Below are 11903 nucleotides of genomic sequence, written 5' to 3'. Positions count from 1 at the left end.
TGGAACTAGTATTTAAATCAATATTAAGATAGTGACTTATTTCTTAAATTAGCTTTGTCTTATTTCATATGTACTAATTTTCCTAATTACACCAACCCCCCGCCCCCCCAAAAAATCTTACCAAGTAATTTTATCTGGCTTCTAGTGCAAATATCTTAGTACATTTGAAATAAGAAAAACTTTTACAAGTAACTTTTCAGCAAGATACAGAGGATTGTTTTCAGTAAATAATATCTTAATATTGATGAAAAAACWTTAGTTTTAMAGATTATATCACTTATAACAAGACATTTTTCCATTTATAACTTAATTTATTTCCCAATCAAAGTAGTACTATTTCATCAATTTGCTTAAAACAAACCTATGCATCTTCCTAAAATGTTACTTTTGTGTTGGTTTGTCTTATTTCAAATTTACTAAGATATTTGCAGTAGGAACTAGATTTTCTGGTAAGATTTTGTGTTTTTACAGTGTAATTAAGAAAATGCAGTTGATGTTATTAAAGGAAAAAAATCAAACCCAATGAAACTGGCCTTGTATAAAATATAACTGCCCTTCAGTTATTCACTTTTTTTGTTYGGTTTTATCAGATTCATCAGCAATGCGCAAACAACAATGCTAATTTTCATTTAGTGTTTTAGCGTTCTAACGTAAGTTAAGTTCAACTTAATTGTTGAAGTTTTTTTCATCGACTGTTAAAAATTGAACAAAATTATATCCATGCTCTTATTTTGAAATGGCTGCAGAAGCTGCATTTCCTGTCCTCTTGTTGTCCGCCTATCATGTGGCGCAGCAAATTACATTTAATCTGTACCCAGAGTGCTTTGCTGCAGAACAAGTGAACAATTTAAAATCTACTGATGTCCTGTGAGCTTTCTGGCAGAGTTGACAAAACTCAACCACTATAAAACTCTAGAGCGAGGGTGTCCAAAGCATGGCCCAGGGGCCATTTGTGGCCCTTTCAACAATTTCACTACAAATTTGGCCTTCAAATATGCTTTTTTTTTTATTTTAGCAGGAGAATTTCACTGACATATTTAATTCTTTCGTAATAGAAAGTGTTAAAGTATATTTCTTTTAATAGCCATGTTTACTTTTAATTTTAATGACATAAGTAGGACTATAAGCATCCAGTAAAGCAAATTAATTCTTCTATTAAACTTGGTTAGTAGAAGGGTTTTTGTTATCCTTTGTCTTAGGACAAATAATGGAATTTAGCTATTGAGTTGTTTTGCTAATTGTGTTAATGTTCATTAATGTGCACTGTCCTAATCAAATACATTAAATTAAATTGGAAGATARCTTTCATTCTGGTTGCTGGGAAAAATGAAAGCTAAAAGATTTTCTACTAAATAAACTGAAGGRAAAAARAACTCAAATTAGAAAACTGTCTGCTTTTTTTTAAGACAAAAAAGAAAACATTTGTTTGATTAAAATATTCCATTAATTTATTATTGTTAAAWTTTTTTTTAAAACAAATTGGTTGGATAGACAATATGGGTGCCTTAGTAATTTCAACTTTCTGTTTTTTTGCCAAAAGTTTRGACTCCCCTGGCTTAGAGGGAATTATTTTTCTATAGGTTGAATTTGGATAATTTTTCTTTTTTAATAAATGATCATTTTAAACCAGCATTTTTGCAGTTATTTTGTGACCAAACTGAAGCTGCGCTGTAAGGAAGCAAATACTTCTTTACAGAACAGTGGGTGTTTTTTTTTCTAAAGTTGGTGTTGAGGTTGTGCTTTTCATGCAATATGTTGAGTGTTTAAAAGGGAGTTATTTGAATTTTACATAATGACATTTAGTGTCATGAGGAGTTTTATGTAACCAGCTGAAAGCGGTTGTTGTTATCTCTGCTGTCTGTCCTGTAAATATCTATAAATAATGATTGGGGCTTCTGTTGGGTGAACGTTTTTCTATTCTTATTTTTAGCTTAAACTGASTAAACATAAAGTTTTCTCTTCCTTTTAAATGAGAAACTGTTARTTATTGGCATCATGCCTTTGCTTTCAACTGCAAATATTTTGGTTAAAGTGTTTACTCAGTCAGGGCGCCGAAGCCAAACCTTTTCCATTGGTGGTCTTGCTCTTAATTGACATGTAACCATGGTAACGTTGGAAATAGAGGTGCTTAATGTTGTTAAATATTCCTGAGTGCTTGATTGCTGCTCTGACTCGCTTTCCTGTGTGGTTTTACATCTTACAGGACTTTAAATATACCAACCACTGGTAAAAGGTATTCAAACCTGCTGAACTTTTTTTTCCAAAGGGTCACAACCAACATCTTTAAAGGTGACATATAATGCAAAATTTACTTTGTGCAAGATTTTCATACTTCCATTTGGGTCTGAACTGCTTTTAAAAACAGGGCAAGCGCATAAAAAAATCCACCCAGTTGTTTTTTGGTGACAAGTTAATGTTTTTTATCGTCCGAAAAATGAGCCGTTTCAAAAACCTCCCAATCATTAAGTCACATTCCACAGGCTTTGCCCTGTTACCTAGCAAMCCCAGCCCAGCCCAGCCGTGTTACCTAGCAACCCAAGCAGAACTCTAGCACATAAAACACAAAATCTTACCAAGTGTTTTTGGTCCAGTTTCTAATGCAAATATCTTGGTACACTTGAAATAAGACAAAACTGACTTGGCAAGAAGCTTGTTTTAAGCCAATAATTTATCAATATTAATGAAAACGTACTAGTTCCATTGGCAGATTATAACATGGGAAAAATGTTATTTGTTACATATGTTTCTCTTTTTACTGTTACTTGAGTAAAGGTATGTTTAAGTTATCTCACACCTATTTGAGCAGTTTTTGGGTGATGTGAAGTTATGTTTGATGTGCTTTTCCTGTAATAATTTATCAGTATTGATGAAAAAGTACTAGTTCCAATGGCAGATTATTGCACTTACAACATGGGAAAAATATCATAAGTGCAATAATCTGCCAATGGAACTAGTACTTTTTCATCAGTATTGATAACTTTTTGTTGTAAGTCAATAATTTAACTTGCTAAAAAGTTACTTTAAGTTAGTTTGTCTTATTTCAAGTGCACTTAGATATTTGCTACAGAAAACGAACCAAAAACACTTGGTAAGATTTTGTGTATTGGCACTGCAGTTTAGAGTTCCGCTTAGGTTGCTAGGTAACAGAGCTGCACTGGGATGGGGTTGCTAGGTAACAGCGTGGTGCCTGTGGAATGTGACTTATTAATTGGGAGCTTTTCGAAATGGCTTGCTTTCCAGACACCAAAAAAACATTAAGTTTTAGGTTAGGTATTTTTTTTGTTTGTTTATTTTGTTTTTGTTTTTTTGTTGTTGCATTTTTTCTTTTTTAGTTTTCTGTGTACAGTCGCCACTCTTACAGTGTTCACCTCCCCCTATAGGTCTGGAGAGTTAAACAGTAAACCAGCAACTGAACCCCATATTCAAATTGATGCAGAAACAGCATAAATATAAGGATCAGRTTAAATCTAAACTTTTGGTTAATAATAACATTAAAAAGGGATTTAATCTCAGCTGCACCACTTGATGTTASTGTAGCTACTTTCACTGATGATGACACATTTCGGGGTGCTGTGCAGAGATATAAAAAGAAATCCTCCTTGAGGGAAAAGGGCAGCATTTATCTCACAGACTGGCCCACTTTAGAAATGCCAAACATGTTCACAAGATCTGTTCGCGTTTAAAGGAGGCGCCTTCCTGATGACAACCACCTTACTGCAGGTGATGTGAAGGTGGAAATAAAACTATAAGGCTGATGTTAATGCGACATGTTTGACCGAATTGAAAGAGAAATAAAGATGACTACTGGTAATGGACAATTAGTTTATTGGGTATTAACAAGCTACATTTACTTAAAACCTTTTGTGAAAACTGGCCTRGGGGAATTTTTACAACACTGTACTGAAGTAATTTTATTATGAAGTATTGCTACTCTTACTTTTCTGGGTTCTCTACACAAAGTGAATGATGAACAGGTATGTTTTTACTGAAAATTCACCAGATTATAACTGCAGTTTTTGTTCATTTTATATTGAAAGAAATKTATTTGTTGTTTTTCTTCTCTTGCCTGATTTTCAATTGTTATTTTTATAAATAGTTTCCATTTTGGCTCTTAAAACTACCAAAATCTCTACATAATTTTATTTTTTGGTGATTATGATGTAATTTTAAATATTAAATTATTGTTGTTTTGATYAGTTACTCAGTACTTGAGTCACATTTTTACCAAAATACTTTTTTACTCTTATTTGAATAATTTCTTGGATCTTTCCCTTTTTACTTTTACTTGAGTGAACATATGTTGAAGTAGTTTTACTCTTRCTTGAGCACAATTTTTGGGTGATCTGAATTTGATGTGCTTTTCCTACATGATCTGTGAAGCATGTAGGATGCAATACAAATAAAATKTACTTATCTTCAAATTCAGAAATACTTAATTGATCCCAGAGGGAAAATTAAATATAGTTGTAAGTCATGTGTATATATATTAACTTGCATTCCTTTGTTTATTTGCCTTTGAGAGAGCAAACTTCCATTATTTTACACCACCATCTGCATGTTACCAGTACTTGAAAATGGTCTCAAAACAATGTTACTGTTTATCTATTTTGAACAGACGGTAAAAAGTAAAAACAGAAATAGCAGATGGATAKCAGCTGTCAATCATAATGATGGCAGCCCTCGGTGTGACCGCGGATTTACAGCGAACACTTTTTACAAGGTAAGAAGCGTAACGTTCATGTACTTAATAAGTAAGTATGATTACTAAGATATCAAATCTTGCATTATGGCGTAGGTTCGTGTGTAACCGTTAGTAACTATGGAAACAGTGTCCCACCKTCATGTAGCCTAGCATGTATGAAGAACAAACTGGTTAGCATCTCGTCTTTTGTACGTTTCTAAGGCTGCTCCAATTTAAGGGAAAACGCTGTTTATGACATAGTGACATAAATCATGTTGTGTGAATTCAGACAAAGTTGGTAATTTGATCAACACGTCAGGGAGGAGAAGGAATGGGTCGGTTTCTAAGCTAGSTGTTTCAAGCTTCTGTAAATACCGCCGTCTATGAGCCCCAAACAGGTGTGTTACGTTCACAGACAAATTRGCTCAACTTGAACAAGTAGAAACCATGAATAAACTGGCAACAGTCGCTTCTTCAATTCTGCYGATCCTCATTTCCGACGTCCATCATGGCGCCTCGAACGATTAAGTGACGTAGTTGCAGAGTCAATAGGAGAGGGTCTGAATGAAGAGCTGCCCTGAAATCAATAGTAAACCAAACTCTGTCTTTAATATTTGCYGTTTGCAGATCATTTAGAGTACATGCATTCACTTAATTTACTGTCTAGTAATTTTGTTGTGTAAATGGATTAACAATATTGCTCCTCTGGCTCCAGCTTAACGCTGTAGGTCGGTGTTGTCACAAAAAACAGGATTGTTATTTTCTGACATCACAAACTGCACTGGGTTTTRCAGAGACRGTCAAAGCAACAGTTGGAGATAGTTATTTTTATTTGTAAAATATTCACATTTAAAAGTCATAGTTGTGACAACTGGCTTTCACAGAGGCTCACAGCGCTGACAACCACGCGGATTATTCAGTGCACATGCATCATGCTGCATTCAAAGCCCTTACAATCATCACAGTTCTTTGCACTTAAACATTTTGGTGAAGTTTTATTTTATTCTGTGCTCTGTCTTCCCCCTTCAGGCTCCAGACAAGCTAATAAACTGAACACAAGCTATTACACCAGCGAAGCACACACACACACACGCACACACACACACACACACACTTTCACACACACACACACTTTCACACACGCGCTCTCACACAGAGGCCGTTATAAAAGCTGAATGGCACAACAGTGCATATCACGGCTGGTTGTGAAGGCTTTTGCTAGCAGAAACGGATCCAGAGCTGTTCAGGACGGATTATCCGGATTATTTTGAGCTCTGGAAATGTAGAGTGCAAATTTTTGATATTGAAATGCTGTAAACTTTGTTTATAAGCCTGGTGGTTACAAGTTTCAATGTGTTCATACCATTTTAAAGTCTTTGTAATGAAATGCCAGAGCCGTTTTCCTCCCCCACCTGTTGATGATGAACTCTTGCAAGTAAGACAGACTTGGATTTTGGAAATATTTCCCGTCATGAAAACACGGAGTGGAGCAGCAGYCTGACTCTGATCGGTGTATCAGAATAGATAGTCATTAGTCATTCGGACCAATCAGTCCCTCCAGGAAGTTGCTATAGCAACTATTAATGGAAATGCAATTAATAATTTTCAAACTTTGCACAGACTTGCAATTTTCACAACTTGCAACTTTTCCACAAATCTGATGCCTTAAAGTTTTCTYTTTCCTTCTTTTCTGATCAATCACTGCAACTTAGCTGAATTTTAGCCAATCAAAATTTAACTTCCTGTTTCACAAAGTGTTTCAAAAACGTTCTTCWTTCTTTTTCTTCATTTAAAAATAATTTTGAGACACTGTCAGATTTGATTATACTGTGTTCATGTTGCCTTCAATGACCAAAAGGTAATTCTTTTTTTGCATTTGACAACTCGTCTGGAAAATGTTTTTATTTGTTGTGTTGCTATTTCAACTTGGAAATTTTATTTGCCGTTTCTGTCTTTTTTTTGGGAAGATTATGTGCTGTAATTTATTTATTTGTTTGGCAAGACCAAAAAATAAAGCTTGACAAATGTAAACTTTTTGAAAAAATTGCTTAAAAATCAGTAATTATAAGCCTCAATAATCATTAAAAAAAAACATCGCATCATCCTGGAGAGACTGATTAATTCACCAGTTAATATCAATTTGTTGTCCTAATACTGTAAAACCCAGAAWGACAAGAAAGGGATAATATCATATTTTTCTTAAAGCCTGTGTCTCAAAATTAAACGATAAATTTTTTATAACCCATATTGATAMATTTTACAGCAGTAGATTATTTTTCTTAAATATTTCACATAAATGAACTGGATCATTTTTACACACTTTTGTTTGAAAATGTGTGTAGTTAAAAACCAAAGTGTTTTAAATAAGATTACCATATCAAAAGAAGCTGTTACCAGACCGTACACTGCAAAAACATAATACTACCAACTGTTTTTGTCTTACTTTTTAGTGAAAATGAATTACTGCACTTAAAATAAGACTAAACTCAATTTCAAGTAACTTCAGCAAGATATTAAAGTTAATAATACTTAATGGAAAAAAATCTAGTTCCACTGGCAGATTATTTCACTTATAGCAAGACATTTATCCCRTGTTATAAATGAAACCTTTTTTCATTTTTAATACTTTTTCCATCAATATTAAGGAATTAATGACTTAAAACATCTGGATGCAGATTATCAATCTCCAAATGTAAAACTAAGCAGAATAAAACCAGTTTCATTTTTGTTGCCAGAAGTTGCCAGAAGTTTCCAAAGTTCGATTTAGCATAGTTTTGATAGTATCCTTTTCTTATCTGGTCCTAATTAAGTATTGATCTACCCAACGGTACAAAAATAAAGTTGATTGATTGAAATAAGCAAAACAATTTTTTTGCTGAAAAGCTAAARAAATTTGTCTTATTTCAGGTGAACTAAGATATTTGAAGTAGAAACTAGACAAAAATATTTAATGTGTTGTCAATCAGACAGAGTACTTACAACATATAATTTATTTTAAGAATTGGTTCATAACACATCAGATGTGTCAACAATTGKAATAATAARTTATTTTTCCTAATCCCACCATGTGTTGTTTTGCCATCTAGATGAAGGATTAATTTGGTTTAATCACTTTGTTTACTTTTTTATAATGACTGTGCTTGTTAGTTTATTTACACTGCACAAACAGACAGAAATATGAGCTTGTTTTCAGGCAATATTTCCTTAATGTTGATGAAAAAGCAGATTATTTCTCTTATAACAAGACATTTTTCCCAATTAGGAGTGAAATAATCTGCCAATATAACTATCACTTTTTCATCAGTATTAAGAAATTATTGCCTTAAAACCAGCTCCTATATATTGCTGGAAAGTTATGGTTTTGTCTTATTTCAAAATATTATACTAAATACTAAGATATTTGCACTAGAAACTGGACCAAAAATACTTGGCAATATTTTTGCGCTTTTGCAGTGTACTGTTTGCATTAATTGACTAAATAAATTTCAATCTATGTTTGTTTTTAAATAGACAAATTACTAATTTTCCAGGGACAACAGATGAAAAACAGCGTTTTGGCTAATTCAGCTGCATTAACAAACATTAACTAATGTAAAGTGTCTCCAACAAATAAAAAAATGGAGGTAAAAAAAYCCCTAAGATTTTCTGTTTTTGCAGTGTCTTGTTTGTATYGACAAAATTWGAAGAATTTTGTCTAATTTTGGAAATTTCTAGGAAAAACTAGCATTTTGGCTAATTCTGGCTCAGTTACAAAAACGTTGATGTGCATCATCCGCCCTACCAAATAAATTAAAACTTTGTGTTTTTGAAGTGTACCGTTTGTATTTATTGACAACATTTGTATAAAGTCATTTTAATTTTTGCTTTTTAGCTAGACTAGTTACTCATTAGCATTTTGGTTAATTTTGACGCATTCATCAAAATGTTAATTAATGTGCATCGTCCCTTCAGAATAAATTAAAAACTTAAATCGTGTTTTTGCAGTGTATGCCTGCTGTTCAGTAAATACAAATACATACGACTCAGTCCGTCAGTCTTCTACCACGTTACACAGAACAACACCTACAGTACCTGGTGGCTATTAACCCCTTCCTGTCTATCCTTCCTCCTTCCTATTTGACGAAGTGCAGGGCCTCTGCTGCCACTACCGAGCCCTTGCTGCTGTCTAGTGCGGTGACCAGCTTGAAGCCCGCCTTCAGCGCCATCATCACCGTTTCCAGTTTGAGGCAGTCCAGCGTGCACAGGAAGGTGCTGTCCTCCTTCAGGACAAGCCGCGAGCCCGGCTCCGACTTGATGAAGTGGCGAAACTGGATGACGTTCGACGACACGACGAACTCCTCCGGGAAGCCGTCGAGTCGGCTCTTGGAGATCTGCACCAGCCGCCCCTTGACCTTGTCGATGAAGCCGGCGTCGCTGCAGTACACCTTCAGGCCCTGTGACCTCTCGTGGCTGTCCGTCACCTCAAGGAAGGCGGGTTCGCGCTGGGCAGCCCGCTGGTTCTCCCACTCGCTCACCGCCTCCACCAATTCGCCCAAGCGGTAGAAGTCCGCCTCGCGCCGCAGGAGCCCCGCCTCCCGGAAGTCGTCGGGCAGCTGCAGCTCCCCGGTTCGCAGGTAGTTGAGCACGTGGCGGAAAACGGGGCCGTCCCTGTCGATGAACGGGTTGCCCATGGAGTCTGTGTGCTGCACCGCCTTCTTCCCATTGGCCAGCTCCTCCAGGAAGGAGCCCAGGTGTTTGGAGAGCGTGGTCCGGTGGGCGGTGTACAGGAAGCCGCCGACATTGAGGGTGACGGTGCCTGATGACGGCTTCTTGAAGCTCTTGCTGGGCTGCAGCAGGTCCGGGTTGATGTGCCTCAGTTCACTCTCCATCCTTCTGAGGTTCCATTCCATTCTCCGCCCGGCGTCTCCCCCTCCGGCTCGGCTCCTGCGGTTTTGCTCAGGCTGGAAGGTGCTGTCGGCTGCCGAGCGGCGCGGTTCGGCGGTGGATGGGCGAGCGCTGAGTGGCGGAGTGGGAGCCGAGAACAGAGCGGCTCTGTGTGTCGCTCCTCCTTCCCTCCGTCTCTCTTTAAGAGTGGGAGTGCGGCGGCGTCACATTCAGGGAGGAGAAACAGGGAACAAATAACAGAGAAGTGTGAAGCTCTCTTTCTTTTTTTCYTTCTTCCTTTCTTATCAGTCCTAAATTATCTTTTTGGGTAGAGGAAAACAAAAACAGTCACCGCTCACCAGATGGAGAGGGGGATTCTATAATTTTGAGGTGTGAAAGTGTCAGACTTCTTGTGAGTCTGAATATAAATCTCCCTCCTTGCAGCTGAATCCATCTGTTTACCACACATTACTACGTGAAGTTGAATCTGTTTGARGGGAACGCCAGACCGGCACGGCTCTGCTCCGCCCGGTTCGGCACGTTTCTCTGGCTGTGACGGCCAGGAGTGAGATTGAAGCGTTGCATAAGTAAAAGAGAGAAACTGGAGACGGATTAATATGATCAGTCCCAACTACAAATCAATTATCTATCTATCCGTCTGTCTGTCTCCCCGTCTCCCCTCTTTTTTCTCTTTTCCCTCTTTCTTTCTCTTTCCCCCTTTTTTTAATCTTTTTTCCCTCGTTTTTTTATTTTTTCCCTCCCTCTTCTCTTTTTTTTCTCTTTTTTCTGTCTTTTTTTCTTTTTTATCCTTTCTTTATTCTCTTTTTGCTCTATTTTTCCCTTCAACTCATTTTTAAGTTTGATGTGATATTTGTTTTTAAACTGTGTTTTTATTGTGCAACTAATAATTTTGATGAAACATTTTGCTAAAAATCCAAATATTTTTCCTTCTTTCCTTTCCTTTCCTTTCCTTTCCTTTCCTGCCTGTTGCGGCTGTCCGTGTTTTGGCAGGTCGCTCCTTGTTAGCAGAGCTGCAGACGACGGGCCTTTTGCTGCGAGCGCCTCACGCCGCCGCTCTGTGAATTYATGTGTGTGTTTCAGGCTTTCAGTGCAACTGTAAAAAATCACACTTCATATGAAACATGAGAAAAGACACAGAGGGTCCAGCAGCGCTGTGGGCTCGTTTGATGGGTTTGGTTTCCGACTGGCGGAAATCTGTGACAAAAACATAAAAAATGCACGGGCAGCCTGCAGGAGGTTGTTTTTGGTGTTGGCGAAGTGGCTGTGCTTCATTTCAGAGGTGAAAAAAGTAACAGTGGAGTATTGTGCTTTGTGTTGCAGCACAGTTTGGGTTTATTTCCAAAGAAAGTCTGAATCTTTSGTCATTAGCCACTCCTTTTCTGACAACCAATGTGTACCGATGTTACGCTTCAGTGGCCACACGGTGAGTTCAGGAGTTTTAACCAATAATCCCTCTTATAACGGATRTTTCTTTCCATTAAGTGAAGAATTAGATAGTAATTCAATTWAMAAATTAAGCAAAGTTGCTAAAAATGCAGAAATCACAGTGCTGTATYACAGTTGAAACCAACTATTTTTAGTCTGKAAAACAATATTTTTTTGCTTTATAACAAAACACGCTAATAGTTTATTAAGGGTGAGCTTCTGCTACTYGTGTTAAAAATGGCATGAACATGCCACATGTTACATGAGCAGAACATGTTTCTGCTTGTTACATGAACAGAAACATTAATTTATTGTTTAGTTTTTCCATAATGTCTTGACATTGTTCTTTTCCAGATTAAAATACGTGTGTGGAACTAAAACTCTGATTCTCCTAAGATTTTCATTGGTTTTTTTTTTATCATCTGCATGTTGATGAATAATCCCAAATAATGCATGAAACCTTTGAGTTCCTGAGCTATGAATTTGATCTGCTTTTACTTCTGTTTTACTTTTTGAAGATTCATTAAGCTACAATCTCACTCTACAAATTTCTCTGTTCTGCAACAATCTTCCAGTGCACTGCAAAAACAGAAAATCTGACTACTCTTACCGGTATATTTGGTCCAGTTAGCAGTTCAAATATATCAGTACGCTTGATATAATAAAACTAACTCACAAGTTGAATTGATGGAAAAATACCAGTTCTCTTGTTATAAGTGAAATAATCTGACAGTGGAATTAGTAATAAAAAAATGTTTGTAAGGAATTATTGACTTAAACCAAGCTCACATTCCTTGCTGAAAAGTTATTTGTAACTAAGTTTTGTCTTATTTGAAATGTACCAATATATTTCTACTAGAAACTAGACAAAGAGATATCCTACACCAGTTTGTGGAGTTTATCACTTAAAAAA

At 36.5% G+C, this 11903-nt stretch overlaps 2 protein-coding genes across 2 annotated transcripts in view; one reads left to right on the top strand and one right to left on the bottom strand.

The window, feature by feature from the left end:
* The window catches only part of LOC103461004 (general transcription factor IIF subunit 2), a 55999-nt gene that overhangs the window by 18356 nt on the left and 25740 nt on the right, over window positions 1-11903 (top strand). The window lies entirely within an intron of this gene.
* On the bottom strand, window positions 8781-9744 carry kctd4 (potassium channel tetramerization domain containing 4). Its single transcript, XM_008403314.2, has one exon. The coding sequence runs from the start codon at window positions 9568-9570 to the stop codon at window positions 8794-8796; it is 777 nt and encodes a 258-aa protein (XP_008401536.1). The 5' UTR covers window positions 9571-9744; the 3' UTR covers window positions 8781-8793.

This window comes from Poecilia reticulata, linkage group LG2, assembly GCF_000633615.1.
Source record: "Poecilia reticulata strain Guanapo linkage group LG2, Guppy_female_1.0+MT, whole genome shotgun sequence".
In the NCBI taxonomy this organism is placed as follows: domain Eukaryota; kingdom Metazoa; phylum Chordata; class Actinopteri; order Cyprinodontiformes; family Poeciliidae; genus Poecilia; species Poecilia reticulata.
The sequence above is the reverse complement of the archived record's forward strand: the minus strand, read 5'-3'. Positions and strand labels throughout refer to the sequence as shown.

What these genes read in the sequence shown, in the direction of transcription:
- kctd4 (XM_008403314.2), bottom strand. Translation starts at nt 9,570, where the DNA reads ATGGAATGGAACCTCAGAAGGATGGAGAGTGAACTGAGGCACATCAAC.